This window comes from Temnothorax longispinosus, chromosome 3 (assembly GCF_030848805.1).
Source record: "Temnothorax longispinosus isolate EJ_2023e chromosome 3, Tlon_JGU_v1, whole genome shotgun sequence".
Taxonomy (NCBI): Eukaryota; Metazoa; Arthropoda; class Insecta; order Hymenoptera; family Formicidae; genus Temnothorax; species Temnothorax longispinosus.
This window is the reverse complement of record NC_092360.1, coordinates 1,809,589-1,833,072: the sequence shown is the minus strand read 5'-3', so window position 1 is coordinate 1,833,072 and position 23,484 is coordinate 1,809,589. Positions and strand designations below refer to the sequence as shown.

Genomic DNA, 23,484 nt, shown 5'->3' with positions numbered 1-23,484 from the left:
AGGTAAATAAAAAAAAACAAATAATTTTATTTTGACAAAAGGTGTCCAATAACACTTGCCACGGCAAATGCGTATTCCGTAAATACTCTAAATTTTCCCAATTTTTATCGGCTTTTTTTCTATATTAGAAGAAAACTCTGTTGTCTGTTGAGTCAAGCAACCTTCATATTCGGGGCTTACCTTTGAACGAATTTCGGACGAGAGTCATGCTCATATTCGCGGGAGCCGGTGCCTCGAGGGTTACGTCCGGCGGCTCCTCTTCCTCCTCTTCCTCCACCTCCTCCTCCTCCAGCTCCGGCTTCGGCTCCTCGACGTCGCGGCCAGGTTCCGTTTTCCGGCGTGGGGAGGCGTCAGCTCGGTTTTCGCCTCACGACGACGAGTTCGTTGTCCATCGGCGTTCTAAGGCACAGCGGCGCATCAACATCGCTGCAGCAAATTTTCCTCGCTCTTCCCTCTTGTCAGGTCTCCGCGGGTCTCCGCCTCTCACGCGTATACTTTCAACTTGAACTCTCGCTGCCCTCGTCGCGAAGCCTCGTCGCGGCCCGCGCGCGCGCGCGCATGCGGATCCACTCCGTTTTATCGCGCTCCCTTGTCACCCGATCATCTATCCTCCCTTTCAGGCCGCTCTAATCACCGCGCTCTCACCGCGCGACTGTGCGTGCGATGTGCGATCTATCGCGGTTCGAGACACAGACCGACAGGACGAATCGCTCGTCTCATCGTCGCGGGCACGGCTACTCTGTCGTAGACTCCGTAGACGATGACTCTGGCGATGACGTTGGGCGTCGCGACGCGACGTGATCGACGACCGCGTGAAGGAACGGCGCACTACCGCTCGACCACGCACCACCGACGGACATCGAAGAAACACGCGCGTCACTGCCGCTGATCGCGCTTGATCCCGCGGTTACGACGATCGTAGAGCTTGATCGGCGCGTCGCGGAGACGTGCGCGCGCGGGAGAGGCACGGAAACGTGGAGGAAACCACGGTGAAGGCTGTGCGCGAGAGGAGAGCCGCTTCTCGACGGGGACGGAGAATTCCAATTGTCGAAGATATATATGCGCCTGATGGTGCCTCCGCCTGGACCGGACCGGACCGTTCGCGTTCGCTCCGTTTCGGACACCTCCTCACGCACGGAAGACTCGCACGGCGCGAGAAGAAGAGACGCAGATACAGAGAGGCGGATGGGCGGGACGTGGGTCCCGCTTTATATTCGGCGAGTTTTCCCCGCGGGGGATTTCAGGTGAGCCGAGATCCGCGCGAATCGACTCCCGCTGGAACGTGGAGACCTGGCCGGTTTCCGCGGCACGTCATTCTTCCCCCTCGCTGGGCTCTTCTCTCCCTCGCGTCTTCCTCGCCGCGCCGCCTCGTGACTTTTCCGTGGTCGTTGTCGAAGACGGTGGACGGTTGAGACCAGTTGAGACGCGGCTGGCCGCAGCTACGCTTTGTAAATAATCATTTCACTCGCGGCGCGCGGGTGTCTCGCGCGGAAACGCCGAAAAGGGAGAGAGGGTGAGAGAGAGAAAGAGAGTGAGCTGGACCGAGAAACACAAACGAAAGGTAGAGCGAGAGAGAGTGAGAGAGAAAGAGGGAGAGAAAAGGAGAGAAAAGGGAGAGGCTACTCCGTGCTCCTCCGGGTATATTTCGCGGGAATGTCGCGCGCGAGAATGTTGCACGCTCCTTTCTCGATCACTCCTCTTGTATCGCTTCTTCTTTCTTCTCCTCCTCCATCTCCGCGTCTTTTACCTTCTCCCCTCCCCTATTCCATCACTTCCTCCTCTACCTTCGACACCTTCTTCGTACGAGACGACCGTCTCTTCGCGCCACGCACCGAGAGACGTATATGGAGAAAAAGGGAAAAAAAAGGAGAGCACACTCGCGATCGCGATCCCGCGGGGCGAGAAGACGGACAATGACGGCGGGCGACTATACACGCGCGGACACACACGGCGAGTAAGAGGGGGGCGGGGGGAAGGGGAAGGAAAGGGGACGCGAGACGGATGCGAGACGGGTCAAAGAGCGTGGTGGAAGGAACGCGAGAAAACGGGAAAAGCGAAAGAGAGAAGAGGTGAGAGGAGGATGGCGGGCGGCGGGTGGACGGTGTGTCAAGACATAGCAGAGAGAAAACAGAGCAGAGGGCGACAAGGCGGAGAGGCAGAGGCAGAAAACGGTTACGGTGCGTTACTAGCGGCCTCGCGCCGAGTAGAGAAGCCAGAAGCACCGGGTAAAACGCGATTCCCTAACTAACACACACGGAGACGGATCGGGGACTGCTTTGGAGTTTTACTATAGGATGGGACACGGATGGTGATGGCGGCCGTGTAGCCGTAGCAGCCACCGCCCCCATACTTCTTCTCTTTCTCGCCCCCTCTATCTCCGTTGCGCTCGCGCGCGCCGTCGCCCGCTCGCCGTCCACCCTCTCCCCCTCCAACGCGCGCCGAGCCGCCCCCTCTCCCGGCATCGTGAGATCGGGTCTCTCTTTCTCTCTCTCTTTTATCTATCTCCCTTTCTCCCTCTCGCCCCCTCCGGCGATATAAACGACGATGGACACGCTGGAATATCCCTCCACTCCTCTCGCTTTCCTACACGCGCTCCCCTCGTATAGCTACCGGCCGATGAAATCGCTCCCCTGCATCCTCCGCCTACGGTGTGCCGCCGCTCGGTCCCCTCGTCTCGCCTCTCGCTCGCCCCATGTCGCCCACCACCGACGCGCGGGCCCCCCTCTGCCGCGCTGCTGCCCGCCGCTCCTGGGACAGCGAGAGATGTTATCCTCGAGCGATTCGTGCGTGTGCTATATATCCGTTTGTCCGCCGTGCCGTGCCGTCGCCACATCCCCTACCTGCGTCGCGTTCCCCTGCGTCAACGTCGGCGTGTGCGTCGGCCGCAATCAAGGCGCAGGAGCGTAGCGACTGCCCGCGCGTGCCCCGCGCTCCACAGCTCCACAGCTTCATTGGTCAAGCGGCACGAGCGAAAGGTCGTAAAAAAAACATTATGACGTGTACTCCACATTGTTTGAGCGCTTAGAATGTTTTCGGTCGTTCTAAGAATGTCTAATTTACGTGACGCATTTAAGAATGCTTACACTATATTTAACCGAATAACGAAATCCGTTCGTTTTCGTTGCGCTATCTTGTACAATTGCGCTTATTTTCCTGCACTATAAATAAAATTAAATAAATACGTGTACAACGTAAAATATAAAGTGAATATTGAGACAAGTATAATTAAGTACAATTGAAAAGTATTTTCACGTGCGTAAGAATTCTATATTCGAGCTCTATGAAAAGAATGTGCTGAATAATAAGAATTAAATTACAAATGGAATATTTTGAAATATTCCTTACCCGAAAAGAATCGTATTTTATATATTAATATACATGTCAACTAAAGAGAATTTTCATAAATTACCAGATCTACGTCTGTTGCTTCAAAGTCGTGTAAAAGGAGTTATTTTTATTCTGCAAACATATTAAAATTACTCTGGTTTAATAGTGAGCATTTTAGAATAAAATTACTCCCCCCAAAATAAACTCTCTGATTGTTCACTATATTCAAGTAGAGTTTAATATATTGAGTTTAATGTATCTTCACTATTATTGCGATATATTTGCTTTATTGTTGTTTTACAATACCTCCCACAATTAATATAAAATAATAAAACGTCTCTCACGATGATCGTGGACGTTTGCGGCACGTAGAATCGATCATAAATCAAGGAGGTCAGATTCACGAGGTTCTGTAGTTCTCGTATATCGACAAAAAAGCAGTTCTTATCACGACGCGCTCATTAACCGGAAGCCATAGTATCTTCGGCTTTAGCTGGCACGCGGACGTTGTTGCTCCATTCTTTATCTGGTAAATGAAAGGATACGCACGTTATATATGGAGACGCGTATGGTATGGCCTAATGGCCATTTCCTTCGAAGCATGATGGAAATGGACCTCCTCTTTCCCTTTCTCGAAACCTGGTTCTCGTAGAGGAAGAAAACTGGTTTCCGGAGAAAATGGTGCGCTTAGCAGATCTTGGAAACGAATTATAGTAAACGAAATAAGGTAAAGAATTACGGTGAAAGAAGTAAAGAAAAGAATTATAACATGGTCTGACCTGCAAGCTCATCATAAATGCGAACAGGAACTGCTTTCTTTAATCTGTCTGACACCGAAGTTTTGGACCGACTGTTCGATATTTAACATGTATGTTTCTTTCGACGATACTATTTTTAAAATGGAGTCACTGTACTACGTTTTTTTATGAGCTGAAGTTGATAAGAAAAATTACAAGCACACTTTTATGATCGGCAAAATGTTAAATTGTTATGAAAATAGTGATAATTAAGAAGAGATGAAGAATATTTCTTTAGCAAGTAGGACAGTGCTTCTTATAGTTAAAATAATATAACTTTGAAAAGAATACTAATAGATGAATGGAGTTTATAGATGAAAGAAAAAGTTTCGAGCTTCCTCTAATTTAAAATTAAGTCCTGAGAGAGACTTAATTTCCGTATAGATATACAAATAAATAATTAAATTTTAAGAAAAAGTTCAATCGATGAGAACATTTTAATTATTAAGAATTAATAAATATCTATTATTATCTAGAAATTTAACGATATTAAATAATAAAAAATACAATTTATTAAATTAAAAAATTAATTAAATCTAATCACCAATTTAGATCTTGCAATATGTATCTATATCGTATTGTATCATAAAATGCAAGTTATAATTTTTCCTAACTATGCACACTGCAGCAGTGGTACGTTTAATGAAGTTAAACGCAGAACCTCGCAGAACGTTAATTATGCGGTGAGAACGGAGAAGTAGCAGAAATAGCGCGCGCGATAAGGTTCGGTTATCTGCGTTTAATTTCCTTGACTTTTCACCGCTGTGGAGCAGAGGCGATACGTCCGCGAAGTAAGTACACGAGAATCGCCTATTCGATGCGTGCATAATGCGTAGACGCACTATCTACGAAAATTCATCCTTATTCCTTCCTTTTCGAGGAAATAGTAACAGTTAAGGACCAAATATTAATGACATATGTTTTTTCAATATAATCACGGACAACGAGGTTGTCTGATGCATGTCCGGACTTTATCCGGAATTTCCCGGTTGTAAAAATATATTTATCAATTGTTATCATTCTGTTTGTGTTATCCCGCTATTCAGGTCAGGTTTTCCCTTACTTCGTATTATTCTATTTTGTTTTTATATTTAATATTTAAAAATAAATTAAAGATAAAGATTTGAAATAAATTCTTAGATCGATGATGATCTAACGATGATCGATTCTTAGATCGATCATGTAAGATTTTTTTAGAAATATAAAGACGTTTATATATTTTGATATTATTTTTTATTTTAAGATCATTAAAATCCAGGTGCTAATCATAATGATATTCGTAATTATTTTCAAGGATAGTTTATACGTACATAATTTTCAATGATTTTAATCTAAAAATATTGTTTTGATATTATAGAATAGTCATAATACCTACTGACTTTTATTTTAACGATTAACAATTTATTCTTGGAATAAATTTATATACCTACTACTCTTTTCCTGGAATTTTACTTTCTGAGAAAGGAGAGCAGATATATTTCGTATTGCAAAGAAATCATTGATTATTATAGATAAAACAAGACGCGCGTAAATAAGATATAGCAACGTGAAATACATTATCATCTATCAATAGGTGAGGACGTTACGTTATGTTTTGTCGAGACTTTATCTATGTTTTCAATAACGTACACGATTACAATTTACATTTCCGATATGCAATGATGCTTTAAATCGTGCTCGCACTCTTCTAAACGTCACATTGCTGATCGATGATGATGGGAAAGGTTCCCGAAATGAAGGATCGTGTCTATTTTCGAAGGTGACATCGAGTTACTCGCGATATCACGTATTATCTATGATAAAATATTCACGGGACAACGAGATACGTTTCGCGAGCCTCTGTCGTATTCTCATCCCGCGACCGAATTGTAGTTAATCAATCGCCTGGTAAGACCGAGTCACGAGTTCTTAGTCACGGCCGTCACGGGTTCTTCCAAATTCAGCGGTCGGAATCAATGTGGCGATTCCGTCCCTCCCTCGACTCCGCTGCCCCACCTCGCTCGCGCGGCGCGGCTTCCACTGTCTTCCTCTTCTCTCATCTTCTCGAGCACGTCCGCTCGTTTTCCTCCCGTCGTTACGTCGAAGGCAGTGAGAACGCGGCGACGTGGTAGCGGCACTGTCCGCTACTATTATTAGTGTGCAGCTGCCTGCGAATTACTGAATGAAAACGGAGGACCGTCACACGGAACAATGTCCGAGAGAAAGGGAGAAAGAATGAGAGAAGTGGGCACCGCACACACCGCGCGCGGCGAGAGCTGGCGAGAGCCAGCGGCATCGTTAAACAACAGGCGTCGTCGGGCAATGATCGTAATCGGAGCTGAACCGCCGTCTCGCGCGCGAGCGGTAGACATGTTACAAATTAATCGCTCCTCGGCTGCGTAGCTATAGCTTCTTCATTGTTCACCGATGTGTGCCTCCCCGACACACAAATCGAATCCCGATTCTTCTCGAATATTAAATCTTCCCATACGCGTTGCAATCTTAAACGCCTCGGATATACGTTTGACACATTATTCCAATATTCCAATACTCTGTGAAATTGACTTTACAATTTAACACCGCTTCGGTTTCTGGAAAATTATTGATTAGAAAAAGAAGAAACTTTTAAATCTTCAGGGCCCATTTTAGATCTTAACTTTTAGGGATCTAATCTGTTCATACGCTATTATTATTGAATAAAATCATGATGATCAACGTCATGATTCATTGTGAGTTTTATATTCTACCTGATGGGGTTCTACTTACTGAGCTATTACTGAGTTAACCGAGTATTACTGAATATATTTTTACAACCAGAAAACTTTGAATAAAGCTTATATGTATACACTGCACTGTGTGCAACAGTTGTGTGTGCTTGTGTGAAAAGTGATTTATCTATTTTTTATTTAAAAAATTTGTTTATTTAACTATATTTTAATTGATTATAAAAAATAATAATAATACCAAGAAACTTAATAAATAACTTTTCAAAATTCTAAATAATTATCATATTATTATAAAAATGTTATGAATATTAAGAGATGAACCACGGGAGCTTAACACGCTTCAGTAAAGATGAAGGTACGATTACGAGACAGGGCAATATAATGCATAAACAAACTGTTAGTTTTCTATTGCGACAGTCGGACAAACCTCCATTTAAAAAATAATTGCCATTTTTCTCATAGTTTGTTCCCTAATATCCATCTTTCGAGCAGACATTTAAATGTTTCTCAAATATTTCAACAACCTTCAACTTTAAAAAATAATACACGTGAGTATCTATAATAAAGTCATTTATAGTCATTTAGAGTCATTTATAATAAAGTTATATATTTTTGATGATTTCATATACTTTCATATTTTTAGCCACCTTGTAACTTCTCTCTTAACATCGGATTACACTGGCGCAAATATCGCGCCAATCGTGCCGCGTTTTCTGCCTGTACACGTCGATCCGCAGTTGCGGAGCCATCGCTCCGGGGCAAGATGGCCTGCGAAAGATCAACGAGGCGCATTCGCTGCGCCGACAAGCGCGGACGGCTCAGGCAACGGCCGAACGAAAATGTATGACACTTCCTCTTGCCTACATTTTTTTGTGTCGGTATGTTAAACGAGAGGCATCGAGCAAAGCGGCGATCGCGCGATACAGAGTGGCAAAGCTCAGACGAGCGAGGAGAGAGCAAATCGCCTTCTATTCGGCCAGTACTGGCAATTAGAGCCAATAGCGTCTTCTCCTCCCTCTCCCTCCCTAGCACTTCTCTTCAACCGCCTTTTCCTTCGCTTCTTTCTCCTCCTCCTCCTCCTCCTCTTTGACTCGTCTCGTATTTAATCACGCTGCTCTCGAGGTGTTGAATTTCTTGGTACGATGTTAATCTTCCCCTTTCTGTTAACGACGCCCGTCATCGTCGAGGGCGTCTTGATGAATAACACCGATGACTGGTCGATCGGCTGGACGCGCGATTTAACCGCGATGCGATCGATCATGCGCCTCCGCCACGCAGCAAGAAGCGATCATACAAATTCCCTCGCACGATATATCGTGACACTTAGAAACAAAGAAAGAGAGAGGAAAGGGAAAACAGCGATAGTATAGAAACTATTCCCGAGAGGCTAAAATAATTCGGTCTCAGTTTGAAATCAGTTAAAGGCTACATTAGTTGCTTTCCATTTACATCAAAACTCAGATAATTCTCATTTGTGACGTCATAACTCAGTTGAATGCACGTTCTTTTTGCATGCTGACAAGTGAGATTCAACTGAGTTTTTAGCCACAATCGAGACTGTGTGCTTTAAGGGTCGACAGGAGTAACACTACCGACCTCTGTCGGGTTGCTTAGCTGCGAGTCCGTATTTTATTTATTATAAATTTTTTAAGAGCCAAAATGGAAAATCCGGCTCTGTACCAGCTTGCGGCTGATCTTACTGATTAAAACAAGCATAAGTTTAATGAGATTCGTTAATTAATTTGGCTAAAATTTGGGATAACCTTTTCTAAGCAGCTTTTTCAGGCTTGCTTATAGAGCTGCAAAGCTGCTTAGGAACGGTTATCCCAAATTTTAGCCAAATTAATTAACGAATCTCATTAAACTTATGCTCGTTTTAATCAGTAAAATCAGCCGCAAGCTGGTACAGAGCCGGATTTTCCATTTTGGCTCTTAAAAAATTTATAATAAATAAAATACGGACTCGCAGCTAAGCAACTCGACAGAGGTCGGTATAGTGTTACTCCTGTCGACCCTTAAGGACGTTCTCTCGTCCTTATACTAGAGAAAATCGATTTTCTTAGGATTTTCTTGAAACTGTGAATATACGTTAATTTAGGTATGTTTTATGCGTGGTATAAATTTTAATACCTCTTTCGGTATAAAAAATAAAGATACTGAGCCTCAAAGTTTCAAAAAAAATTTTTTGAATTTAATTTTTTTTAGTTTTGGCATTTTTTCCTTATAAAACTCGACGAGAGGAGCAACTTTGGTCCTCTTGGCCAACCTCGTATCTCTTACCGTTTGGCCTCGAAAACCTTTTCATTAGTAAAAGTTGAAATTTTGAGGCTCAGTATTTTGATTTTTTATACCGGAAGAGGTACTGAAATTTATACCCACGCATAAAGCACACCTAAATTAACGTATATTCACAGTTTCAAAAAAATCCTAAGAAAATCGATATTCTCTAGTATAAGGACGAGAGAACGTCCTTAATGAATCTAATAGACTCACATTAAAAGTGAAGCTACGAATCTGTATTGTTATGTGATAGCTCTGTCACCAAAATAAGCAGGTAAGTACACAAAATGACTTATCTTACCCGAGTATAAAATATTCACATAACTGCGGCTACGGTCAACGTGACGCTACAAATGCTTCGAATTTGTAGCGTCACGTTGACCGTAGCCTTCATGAGTGACTCAAATCACTTGAGTGTAAATGGAAAGCAACTATTATTATTGTTATCATTTAATGTCTTTGGCATGTCAGTGTGGTTTTCCTTCTTCAGTTGCTATTCAGAAAAATCAAGCGGATGGTTGATACAAACAATATTGTATATACTTTACCTGCCTCTGTAGGAGAGTGAAGGACATTTCCTTCTAAAACCTTCCGTTGAACCTTTTTTATTTTCTTCTTAAAACTAGAAGGAGAAGAAGGGGTTAAATCTTAGGGTTTTCTTAGGTGATTTTTAAAGGTTTTCACAAAATACAATTTCAAATGTTTTTAAAATGTTTCTTTCAGCTATTAATCCATATGTAACTATTATAATATTACCAGAATTAATTAACTAAAATGTAAAGCTACATGTTATTACGGTTTACTATTCATTGGATCGATTTCTAACTGACAGATCCATTAAAGTTCTTCGTGTACCAAGAATTGAATCAACATTAACATCAACATAGCGCGTCAAAAGTAGAATCATGCAGTCGCAGTCTGAATTTAGCACGAATATTATATTAGTATCTGGTATTAATAATGATATTACTCGGTATCATCTTACTATTGACAATTAATATCGACTATGTATATAGTTAGTAGTTACTATATTAGTAGTAATAGTTGATATTAATATCAACAGAGCGAAGTTAGTCATAGACGTTACCAGATTAGCTAATATCGGCGTCGGTACCAGCAGTAAAATGCGATATATACCGATATCATAATTAACGGAGCATCATACCGGCGTTACGGTATGTCCATCGGGGGGGGGGGGGGTACCCGCGGATGCTACAGCACTGCCTTGATCTCCGGCACGTCGCGGTCCAGACGCGAAGCGGAGATCACCGAGCGCGCTCGAAGCGCACCGAGCCTGGGCTGTTTTGGGAGGAGAATGGAGGAGAAGCGGTAGGTGCGGCACGAAGTGGGGTGGCATCTCTCCCCCTTGACGCACGGTACCGCACGGGTGGAGGGGAATTTCTCCCCCTTTCCTTTACCGCGCCGCGCGGTGGCCACTCTGTGTCCCTTTTTGTTGCCGCCCATTAGGCGCCACCGCAGCGTGATTCGCAACTGTGTTTCTTTATCTTCGCCGTATCCTATATGGCTATACGGACCTCTACGAACGATCGTACGCGTTCCTGCGTATTTCTTTTCCTTCGTCTTCGTCCCGTCTTCGTCTTCTCCCTCGCTCTCTCTCTCTCTCCGTCGCTCCTCCGCTCCGTCCATCATTGTGTCCGCCTGTTTCCTTTTCGCTAACTCCCTGATTCCGAGGCGCTGTCTCTCCTCTCTTGTTTTTTTTTTTTATTCCTTCTTCGTTCTCTTTCCTCGCGCGAGACGGGACAATAGTCCCGTGAATCAGCGATAGGTGTAACAACCTTCCCGTGTTTTTCACGTGGAGCTGAGTCGCTCCGCGACTGTGGTTTAAAGTTCTTGAACGATTTAAAATGCATGCGGTTTAAAGTCCTTTTAAACTCTAAATACACTCGCGCTGCGCATTATACTGCGCGCAAGGTATTGCGCTGTTGTCTTTGATAAGGCATTATGTCTTATTCGTGTTAATCATACGGTCATATGATTTTTCCTACCTTGTTTCCATTTCTTTCTCTTTCTTCCTTTCAATACCTTTAACCGATTACACGTGTCGCACGTCTTCGTGTATTGTCATCAATGAAGACAAAAAAAGAATAGTGTTTCACAGAAGAGACGCCACTTTTGCTGAAGATTCCGTCCAAAGGTTAAATAAACTCTTTATAATATCTCAGTCCTAAGATTATATCTTTTAGTATTCTTAGGAGTGCGTAGAGGTAGGTAGATAATACTCATGTTTCTTTTAAGGTTTATTGTTTACGAGACACGTGTGATTACCTTTGTATCTCTAGATATACACTTTGTAGCCTCCGCGACCCCAAATAAAGTTCGAAACCATGGGAAAATGATACAATTTTACCACACGTGTTTATTGGTATTTATACATACATTATGATTTTAGACTAATTATAAATAAATGTACGTATTTTTTTAGTTTATTTACGATCGGGAAAAAAAAAAGTCAAAATACACGGTGATTGTTTCGAAAGTTATATAATAAAAAAAGTTGCGGGATCCACCAAACCTTAGTGTGGTATCTACACGAAAAATAAGTGTGTATATATATCTAGGGATATACATATATATATTCACGAAATGTGTTTATGTAGTAAACAAATTGAACTATCGAAAAGGAATTTGCTTTATTGTTTTATTGACAGAGAAGTTTTTTTATCTTTCTGATGAATACAAAAAAATACAATACATTTATTAATATTGCACTCTATAACCATTCACACTCACAAAGTTATTGTGTTATCATAGTCTCATTAAAAAAAATTATTTTTTGTTTTACATTTTCAATTATTAGTTACATTTGCAATTAATCTTTAAATTATCTGTTGAAATGAGATACAATCTTTGAAAAGATTAAGTCGACAAGTCGAATTTCAAAGAGAGATACCTACAGTCTTTGAAGTTGAAAGTAAAGGTTTTCATTTTTAAAAATCTTATCTTCTTTTATTTGTTGATAACTCAAAAACTTACGGGTAACGCGTGGCGCAATATATGAGTGATTCGTAATTAGTGGATTTCAGATTTGATCTAAACCCTTATTCCATGTATGATGCTAATTTTATAAGAAGTTGATTGGAAAGCTGAAAATTGTGAGTGAAAAAGTATGAAACGAATGATAACACAGGTCTGCAAAATTTGACTATCGAAAATTATTTTTCTTTTCTAGACCGCAAAAATCATATAAACTTGTGTAATTATTTCGGGAATAGATGTTTCACATTGGCGGTTTCACAGCCTTACAACTTTTTTCAGGAGTGGGGGAGGCAGAATGTAAATGTACTGATTGTTAGGGATTTACCATTCTTGTTCAGGTTGTCAAGGGCCGGGAGGGGGGTGATTAAGAAGTAAGACATGATGAAACTATAAAGATAAAATAAAAGATAAGATAAAAATAGCTTGATAAGATAAATATGGGCAATGATTCCGAAACATCCAAAGAACAATTAATATATTAGTAATATATAATTAATATATTATATATATTATATATGTTATATATATTATATATAATATTATAATTAATTATATACATTTTATTTTTACTTAATTTTATTTATTCTTACTTAATCTTTTTTTTCACACAGTGCACAGTGCTTTAAACTGAAAGAGTTAAGTAAGAACAAGTAGGTAAATAAGTCCACACACAGCAAATGACACATTGTGAATATTATATGGAGTTTCCGCATTCGCGTAATCTGAACTGGGCGAGCAGCGAGCCATGGACATATTTACACGTCCGGCCTTAAATGGTAAACAAAAGTGTTAAAAACTGAAGCGTGTCATAGGCAGTTAAGTATTTCGCGCACGCACGATCCATTTGTCAAAAATGTTCAGCATATTAAAAAGGATTAAAATTAAAATTAAAATATCATTTACATTAAAAAATCACTTTCTACTTACAAATAATCTTACTAACATTGTTAGGGTCAGATCTATACAAAGAAGAAATTTACATTATCACAGAACTTCGGTTTAATTCTCAGTACTATTTTTTGAGGTTGAGCATTTACGCGTAAAATATAATAATCTACATTGTATACATCTACATGTATACAATGTAAACTATTTAACGTGTTATATATGTAAATAATGAGTAATCTGTGAAAAGGATTTTTTCGAAGTTTTATGTATTTTGTCAGAAATATCGGAAATTTATATATTTTGTTTGCAATTTGATTTTCAACGCTATTACTTAACTTGAGCACAATTTTTAGGGTATCATAAAAAATTAACAATGGTTTCAAAGATTTTGATTTTATACCTGAAAAAAAGAAATGAACATTATGCATTATGTTGTGTGCGTTATAATTTTGAGCTAAATACTGCTTTAAATTTTGTCATTTAAAAGTTCGTTGAGATCAACGTATAAATAATATTTCTATAATAATATTTCTATATCATACATTTTTTATGTTACTGTATAGTTAATAAATAAATTAAAATTGAAATGCAGCATCTAATCTAATCTAGTTTAAAACTACTTTTTATTTTTGTAGGACTGCTCGCAAAAAAATAGCTCAAAGAAATCAATCATTCAATTTATAATAATTTACATTGGTTACATTGTCTACATAAAAAAGGTTCGCGTAAACATAACGTAAACAATCCATGTAGCTGTAATCTTGGAATTTATGACACAATTTTTTATTGCTTCATATTTTTTACTTCTGTACGCGGCCGTTGCTAAGAAAATTCACTCGTCTTCTTTCGGTTGATGATCACGATACCTCGCAGAGACTTTTATCGCTCCCCTGCGTTTTCTCGAGAGAGGCGGTTCAAGTTTCACTATATCTTTCGACCTTTAGCCTAGCTCTCGGTTCCGGTCACCTATATACAGTGGACGTAAAGTTCGACGTTCGATAATTTGTTCTAGGCAAATAGGCGGCGTGGGGTCTGGAATAGAAATGCAAAGTAGAATTCTCACTAACCAGACTCACCAAAGTGAAGAAAACTCAGCCGGACTCGATACTAAAATCCCGAGAGTAACGAAACCGAACAAAAACCTGATCTCTGAGCAACTGCGCGCCATGTGGGCGCCACTTGTGTTCCATTCTCGTTCTCTTTTGCTCTCATTATTGTGATGACCCTTCTATTCCACGCCCTTTCTTTCTTTCCCATCGATTCTGAAATCCTGCTGCACGTGCTTTCGGTTTTCTCGAAAACGAAATCACAGGTAGAATGTTTTTTTTACTTTACCATTATCAAACTGATGTTAGGTATTTATAATATAGAAAATAAAGCCTTCAATTTCTTACTTTTGTCTATAATTCTAATATTTTCCTTAAATTACAAATGCAGTGCTCTAGCTTGCATCTTGTTAAAGTATTATTTTTAGTTAAAGATATGCTATAAAAACTAGCGTTGGAATATACAAGCAAAACATTCTTCACTTTTCAAGATTTATAACAAGGTTGGTTACAAACAATGAATCAAATTTGGACGCATCAGTGAATGTTCTTTACTCCAGAATTAATCCTTGCTCTAATTGTCAACCTGGTCGACTTTAAAAGTTTTGGCGTTTTATTTCATATACTGACTCAGTTATTAGCAGTAACAATGAGCAATGAAATTGTGCCAAATTCAAATAAAATTACAGATTATATAAATACACACAAAAAGACTACATTATTACCAACAAGGTGTAATGTGTTGTTCCATTCTTGACACATATACCTACAAATAAATATAAGAAGTACAAGATGCATTTTATGAATTCGCGAATTAACACTGTGGGACGCACGGAATAAACTTAATATTGCGTAAAAATCTATGAAGCGTAAAGGGTTAAGTTACAAATCTAAACTTTAGTTTTTGTATGTTTCTTGTATGTTTCTACTTAAAAATGACGTGCGGCAAGCGCTGGAGAATAAAGCCGCACTCATAATTCGATGTTGAATACCTTGCAAGAAACAAAGTATTGAAAGAGAAGCTCTTGCTTCTCTTTTAATGAATAATATACCATTAATAGCGAACAGTAAATAATCTAACTCGAGCTCTAACGATCGATGCCAAGTCATGAGAATCATTATTACTCATTGTTATAATTTTATCACCAAGTAATAACCCAACGACAAAAAGAACACGTGGACCAGTCACACAGATTTTCTGCATTCCCTTATCTGCCGTAGGTTTAGATTACGCGCCACGTTACTCATTACGGCGAAGCGTGTGGCTATGAAAATAAGCGCGGTAGTCCAAAGCCAATATCTCACATTATACGAGGACACTCAGAAGATAAACAGAAATCCGAACACCATACGCGCGCACGCTCGCTTTCTAGATCGTAACAAATATTTGCCTCCTGACCCCGAGATAGAGAGGGAGAGGGAGGAGCGCGTTATACCTAATGCTTAACTTTCTTCGATCGTGTGTGGGCATAACTGACTGGACTTATCTGGCGAATATATGAGAAGTATCCGAAGTAGTATTATCAAATTTTCTCTCTACGTGACACATACATGCTATATATTGAGTTATCTCATAAGTAATGCGGTACAAAAGGGAGCTTGATTTATTCTTTACCTCACACAATCAAAAGACTCCCTTTCGCCAGGAAATTAAAAATTAAGATTAAGATGGGAAGAAGTTGTAAATAATAATGAAAAATATATTTTGGATTATGAAATTAAGATGTCAAATTTTTTGTTTTTTTTTTCAAAAATAATTTCAAAAATATTTCTAAAAAACTGCATTATTACTTATGGGATGTTGTTGATCCAATATATTTATTATACGTTACATATCATATGTTATATAGAAGTCTCTCTCTCTCTTTCTCTCTCTCTCTCTCTCTCTCTCTCTCTCTCTTTCTCTCTCTTTCTCTCTCACTTAACTTATCTTAAATATTTTTCAAGACATTTATTTTTTCAAAATATATAAATTACATATGTCATAGATTAATTATATCTATATGATTATGTGTTTTTTTGTGTTGTGTAGTGTTCATGTTTATACAATAAAAAATGTCTGGTTTCTTTCCGTTAATGATTTCTCTGCAAATCTATGATATTGCAACGATTTTTATACATATATCGTTTTACACATTAAAAATTAATTTATTTAATTAGAATTCAATACTAAACAACGAAATCACATTAAAATCCTCACATTAAGATCATATGTTAACAGAAATTTGATTCGCAACTTAAAAAAATATAATAATACCATAAAATAAACCGTGTGTTCCGTTTTTCCATCATCAACAGAAATAGCTTCCGACAAGTCACCCTGTGTCGAGATTTTTGTCGCGCGATGAGAACAATTTTAACTTTAACTGGAACTATGGCGGTTTCGTGTGGTACACGAGTTCCTGGCGTTCTCGTTTTCACCGTCTCTTTCTTTTTCCTTTCGCTGTCCTTTCACGCGATGACGTCTCCTCCGAAAGAGATAAACTCGACGGTGCGAGATATCGCACAGTCGTATGACTTTTTAATGATTGACAAAGGTGACGTTATAACGTTTCGAAAATTATTTCTACGCTTGTTACACTTATCTCGAAAATTTGCGTGTTGTTTATTTAGAAATGTTGACTGGTGCGAGCGCAATTAAAAAACATATATGATACAATAGGATTATTTAAAAAAAATCTATTTTAAATTGAAAATAAGGAAGAATTATATATTTATAATATTATTTGTAATATTGTAAGATGCAATAGAATGCACAATATTTTCCTTCTTCTATTTGCAAACGCGAGTCCTGATTGTTGCGCGTTATTACTTTTTATTTTGAGACAATTAATCGATGAAATATTTGGGGGTTTTTGGTTTGATACTTTACTTGTTGGTTTCAAAATTGTATTAAATATGGCATTAATACGAGTGTATTATAATTTCGAGGGCGAGTTTGATCTTACTTAATCTTTTGTTTGTCTTCTGATATAATATAATATTTGTATAAATATAGAAAAATAAATAATATGCCGAACATATGCACACATGGAACGACTAAAATGGGAACGATCCCATATATGGTGTCATTTTTCCAACATCCCATTAAAATTTTAGGACGTTTTATTATTTTCGAACCTTGTGTAAAATTTAGTGACGATATAACAGTAGGGCAGGTTCGTCGCGGTACATGAAAGGTGGACAGATTGTATGCCTATAGCCAAATCTACAGGAGATCGGAGTAGTTTACCCATGGGTTACTGACGCAACGCGCCATATGGATAACGGCCTGAGGGCTCACCTCCAATTTCTAGTACCGTGGTACGAGCCGCATTCAAGGTATCGAAAAGGTACGCATGGCATGAATACGCCACGCCATGCACCCATGGTTTCCCAACTACACCCCCTTCTGCCCCTTAGCGAAACGATTCTGCAAAAACGTGCTGGCAGGAGATCTCGCGCACGTGAGTCATCGATATATTCGCCGCTGAACGGTCTGCGATCGTCGTTCCCACGACGTACACTCTGCGGAGGAAATGATATTCTTTCCGTGTACGCGAGAATCGAAAGGTTCCATTATATGTCGATGGGATATTGCACACCTTACATATATAAGCAGATAGTAGAATAAATATTTTCGAACGTATAGATACAATTATTAACGCGATGTCATTAGCATACTATTCTCTTGATAGAAGAAGAAGAACTTGTGAGAGTAAAACGGGGGGGGGGGCGGGAGGGGAAGGAAAAGCTTGTTTTGCAAAATTGAAGGGTCTGTACATAAATATGAAAGGATCAAATTTGAACCAATTCCTTGAGTTAAGCAACATTTTGTTATTTTTAACTATCATGTGTGTCAAAATTTATTATTTCAACACAAAACATGTAGTTAAAAAATTAACTACATCTATTCAACTCATTTCTGTGGTTAATAACATTTGAATAGCGGCGACGCCGGACGCGACGTTACTATGGGTAAAGTCGTAGAAGATCCCGCCAAATAAACGCGTTGTGTATTTCAAGGATTATAAAGTTAAAGTGCTAATTTGCAGTGAATATAATCCGAAGAAAACAAGAAGAAGCTCTTTTTACCTTTATAGTAAGTAAAATAGATATATTTATTGGCTAATAAAAACGACAGCTGTCGATGTTAGAGGTTAGTTCTGCTTATTATTTAAGTTACAGTTCTTCTGTATTTATTTAGTTCATAAATTGTATTAAGTGTTAAATTGTAGTTGAGCAACAAAAACCTAACCTAACCAGCGAACAGTGAACACAATTATTCTATTTACATTTATTCCAATTCACATTTTGTTCGTTTGTCTCGCTAGAGCGGCTAGAGCAATATATCTTCCGATTTCTGATTGAACACTTGCATTCGTTATTTGTTCTTGTTTGTGTGCTCAGTGAATATCTAGCCACTTTAGTATTGTCTTTTATTGTGTGTTTCTTTTCATTCATTGCCAGACTGTTTCACAGATAATGGCTGAAGCCAATAATACAAAAGAGTTTGTATCTAAAAAACTTCAAGAATGGGGATTTGGAGATTTTATAGACAATTTTCGTCGTAAGTGTTATAAAATCTTTTTAGCAGCATCAGTGTTTTGGAAATTGCAATAATTCATGCAATTAATAGCTTATTTAGTATTGCTGTCATAAGGAATTTTTTTAAATTATTGTAAATGTTCCCATAGTTTGACTGGTACATTATAGGATTAGCTGTGTGCGATATCATGTATTATAATACATGATAAAATAAAATATTTTAGTTATGATATTCTTATAAATTAATTTCTTTTAACAGGAGAACAAATCGATCAAGATTCATTTAAATTGTTAGACATGGATACAATAAAGGTTCTTATTCCACCAGCCGGTCCACGATTGAAGTTCGCAAAACTATTAGCTGAATACAAGTCATCACTAGAGGAAGTGCTATTCGACATAACAATACCTGTTTCTTCTGCTACCAGTGACAGTATTGATCTGACAAGAATATCTGACTCAACTTCATGTAGTTTATTTGCCTCATCTGAACATTCTTTTGCTCCGTTTGCACATACATCTTCTAATTTAGTTAATCTTGATTTGAGACAAATATTGCAAAAGCAGTATCTAACCATTTTATCCCTGCTAATAGAAAAGAAACAAATTGGTTGGTGTGACAAGCAACGACTTAATCGATTATTCGTTTCGGCATTCACTGATAAATATGGGCCTTTTCCTAGTACAGCACAAAAGGCCAGTTTGGCACAGCTAATCATACAAGAATTTCCATCTTTGACAGGTCACGAAGGAAGAGGCTATGTAAGCTATATAAACCTTATGGATTTTTAATTTATTGTAGCCAACTGAATTAAAATTTGTATAGGAACAGTGGTTCTGTGAAGGGCGGAACGGAAGTGCGTCATCTGGACTTATTGAAGATCGAATCAGAAACTGGAGGAAACGTCTCAGTCCCGGGGATAAAGCAGCGTTTAAAGTACAATCACGCAAGAAGAAAGCAACTGATGATTGTAATAAAGAGACAACAATAAGACACTCTGGAAAAAATACAGAAATTAGCCAAGAAGTATTACAAATGCAGCAGTGGTTAAAGGAAAACTCGACACCAAAATCTATTGTAATTGAACGTATGCGTGATACTGCAGCTGCAAGAGACGTCTTTATTTTTGACAAGAAGCATACTCTTACGGAAATTCTTGACGCATGGCCTCGTTTGTTAGAGCCAGAAATTGTAAATATACACATAGTAATTTGTATTAATGTTATTTAAACATGAAAAAAATATTAGCAAAAGATACTTATATATTATCTTTTGATCATATTATATTTTATAGATAGACGCAGAATTTGTACGACGATATTCACAACAACAGGGAGATGCTCTTTGTAGTGAGTTTGGGTTACTCTCAGAAAGAATAATCTTTCAAGCCAAAAACTGTGGTCGCACAGGTGCTGAAAAATTTGCACAAGAATTAAGTGCGCAAGGTTAATAAAATGCATTTTATTATCTTAGATTGTAAAATAATTTTGATTTTAAAGTGATTGTTTTAAATAGACTTTGACCGGAGCTTAACTGCATTGCGACTGCTTCCATTTCTTCTCCCTCAAACGGTTGTTTTATTCAAAGAACAAGGTAAAAAGGAAACGGTTAGGATCAAACCAACTTCGCAAGTTTCTAAGTTGCATTTCATTGATGTTGTTCCTGTGAGTACTGGATTTCAGTTTATATGAGAATTATTTTACATAATTTATATAATTACAAACTGTATTGGCATCTTATCCATTATACTTTTCTCAGAAAGTACACAAGTAGCATATTTGACAGTGTAACTGATACAATACACTATTCTCATTATTAGCAAAAGTTACTCACGTTATTTAGTTTTAGTATTGGTAAATCTATATTTTTTCTCTAGGAAACAACAAATTTGGATTACTACTTCGCTAATGACCGTTTAGGACTAGATAAGCGTCAAAAGCAACCTTATTCTGCTCACTGGAGAAGAGTCTCGACCAACACAAGTATTTATCATCGTAGAAAATCATGCCATTAATGCGCCGACTGTTTTGAAAGGTGTAGACTTATGTTTTAAATTACACTTTATCTGTGATTTAGATTACTCTGAATTCTGCAAGAATGTGTGGTATTTTTTAGATGTTGTATTTTATAAAACTGGTACCCTTACTGATAAGCATATCCCAGCTTCTGTACGAGAATTGAAAGCACAACTATTTTGTCACGTTTCAGAACAGTCATGAAATGTCCAAAGTGTGAAAAAATATTTTATCAAACCGAGATGTTGCGTAGACATATTCGTTTATTTCACGGCATTAGAGATGGTGAAGTTATTGTGTGCACTGAAAACAATTGTTCCCAGATCTTTATGAAAGTTTTTAATTTTATTCGCCATTGTAAAACTATTATATAAGTTTACGAAACAAAGTATGTTCGACTAAAGATATATAATACGCATTAATCTAAAAACTTGGTGTAATATTTTTTTTAATGGTTTGTACTTCCCTTAAGGATATTTTTTTATTTCTGTACAATTGCAAAAAATTAAATATATGTGCACACTGATTCCTGTTTTTATTTAAAATTGCATTAAACTGTGCTTGTATGATTTAGTAAATATAACTAAAATATGAGTCTAATTTAATTATCACTGTGTGTTTAGAATAACAATAAAAATAGTAATATTTAACCTAAATCTGAGTATCTTTTGACACATTGTAGGTAGTAAGTTACAAATCAATATTAAGTCATTTTTTACTACATTACAGGTTTAAATTAACATATACATCTAGTAGATAATAAACTAAATTTGAGTCAAATTTAATACATTTCTTGAGTTATATTATTTAACTCCATTGTTTTAGTTAAATTAACTCAATATTGAGTAGGAGCAGTGGCGACCTACAGGAGTGTTCAAAAATGACTCAAATTAAGTAGAATTTGACACTATGAATTTAACAGTGTAGGGCGTGTTTTATCGCGGGCGACAGGCATCGCGGGATAGGTCTTTCGTTAATACGTGACGAATCGCGGGCACGCGTATCGCGATAAATTTCGATTCCGCCGACACGCGACGACTGCACCGGTGCTTTGTTCGAGGAACGATCGCGACGAATTTGTCATAGCAGGTATATTGTAAACAGAAGTCGCTCGATTGGATTTTCTGCTTAGTGAATTGTCATCAAATTATGCCTACAACAAAAGAGCATTGTCTTTTTAATATTTCGTAGAGTTTAAATTTAAAAATAAATTTTTTTTTAGTTTTATATTCATGAATTTGGTTTTTATTTATATACATATATATAAAGTAATGATTATATATATATATATATATGTAATCAATTTTAAAATACGGTGTGAATCGGAAAGTGGATTAATTTCAATTGCTATATAGTAGATATTGTTAAATCGATTAGGATACCACTTCAACCAAATTAATTATGACGCTAAATTGGCATCGGTAATTATAGTACTGGTAGATTTTCGTCGTTTGACGTATTAATAAGATCGGCGTAATTGCGCCGAGTCGATTTGACGAAGTCTCTTTGAGACAACGGGCGCACCACAATTTCTGCTATGTGCGTCAGCGTCCTTTCTTCTGCTTCCAATCAACGATTTATCGTGCCACGAGGGTACCTCTCGGTGCATGATTCGCCTGACATATTCCAGATAACGAGACGTGAATATTATTGTGCGCGTGTGTTATTGCGCGAAGCATAGTAAGAGTGGATATAAAGTCCATCGTTTTTAAGTTTTATTTTAAAATTTAAATATAAACACGTGTCCATGGCAGAATGAAGTTTGTATGCACTGAAAAAAAGGCTTGGTTATAATAATCCAGGCTTGGTTAATGTGACCAAGCTACCTGGTGAAATAGCTTCAACTAAACGTATAGGTGAATGTGACGAAATAATTTGGTTAATGTTAACAAATAATTGTAATAAAACCTGATATATTGGTAATTATGGCAAAGATTGGTAATTATTACCAAGTAATGATAAATGTAACCAAACAGTTTGGTAACTATAAACTGATAGTTTATTAATAATTATCAAACAGTTTAGAAAATATTATCAAACTACTCTGATAATTATAACAAAATGAGTTGCTAAATGTAAACAAATTTTTGTTAATAGTTATTAAATTTTGTATATTATATATCCGAGCATTCGTACCTACATACTCGTTCATCACTCGCAAAATTGCATCGTAAAACTACAGTTTTCGCGAAAGTACATTGTAAAGTTCTAAGAAATTAGTGAATTAGAAAATCTTCTCTTAATTTGGGGACTTAAACATCTCATTGAGGTATTAAAAGGTTAGGTTAGGTTAACCTATTTTTAAGGTTAACCTATAACACATCAATGAGATGTTTAAGTCAAATTAAGAGAGAATTTTCTAATTCACTCATTTTTTAGAACTTTACAATGTACTTTCGCGAAAACTGTAGAGTTTTACGATGCACTTTCGCGAGTGATAAACGAGTATGTACAGGCACGAATGCTTGGATCGACGAACATGTATGACTGGTTCAGGCTCATGAGACAAATGCAGCACGATCGGAACAATAAACTGACAGCTTTCGTAAAGAATAATCTGAATTAGCAATACTTACTAAATTTATAGTAATATTTACTAAATAACCAAATGCTTACTAAATAATTGAGTAACTGTCAACAAACCAATCAGATAAGGCTTTTAAGACAATTTAGTACTAATTATCAAACTGTTTGTTATTTATCACTAAGCTATTTGATAATAAGTACTATATAATTTAGTTGGCTCAACTAAACGCAAAATTGGCTCTTTCAAAATGTTTATAATTATTACAAAATGTTTTGTTATTAATATCATATTCGGTAATAATAATCAAATATTTAAAAAGAACTGTTACTAAGTGTATCTCACAAGATTACCAAGAATTTTTTTTTCAGTGTGGG

The 23,484-nt window shown here is 37.8% G+C and overlaps 3 protein-coding genes across 7 annotated transcripts in view; 2 read left to right on the top strand and 1 right to left on the bottom strand.

Annotated features, from left to right (window-relative positions):
* The window catches only part of Zfh1 (Zn finger homeodomain 1), a 34,914-nt gene extending 31,631 nt beyond the window's left edge, over positions 1-3,283 (bottom strand). The window contains exon 1 of the mRNA XM_071772449.1: positions 181-3,283. Coding sequence (XP_071628550.1) covers positions 181-214 — 34 coding nt within the window. The 5' untranslated portion in view covers positions 215-3,283. The remainder of the gene's footprint in view (positions 1-180) is intronic.
* The window catches only part of Smc1 (structural maintenance of chromosomes 1), a 37,918-nt gene continuing 15,876 nt past the window's right edge, over positions 1,443-23,484 (top strand). Inside the window, exon 1 of the mRNA XM_071772446.1 lies at positions 1,443-1,561. The gene's annotated coding sequence lies outside the window, so the exon portion shown is untranslated. The remainder of the gene's footprint in view (positions 1,562-23,484) is intronic.
* Positions 17,811-21,109, top strand: LOC139810217 (uncharacterized). Of its 5 annotated transcripts, none has more exons than XM_071773596.1 (7): positions 17,811-18,121; positions 18,502-18,589; positions 18,827-19,329; positions 19,394-19,759; positions 19,863-20,013; positions 20,084-20,232; positions 20,445-21,109. In XM_071773596.1, the coding sequence occupies exons 2-7, from the start codon at positions 18,505-18,507 to the stop codon at positions 20,580-20,582; spliced, it is 1,392 nt and encodes a 463-aa protein (XP_071629697.1). In that variant the 5' UTR covers positions 17,811-18,121; positions 18,502-18,504; the 3' UTR covers positions 20,583-21,109. The 5 variants fall into 5 exon arrangements, with proteins under 5 accessions (XP_071629697.1, XP_071629700.1, XP_071629699.1 ...); XM_071773599.1 differs by having other exon boundaries at positions 17,811-18,589; positions 18,827-19,000; positions 19,163-19,329; XM_071773598.1 differs by lacking the exon at positions 18,502-18,589.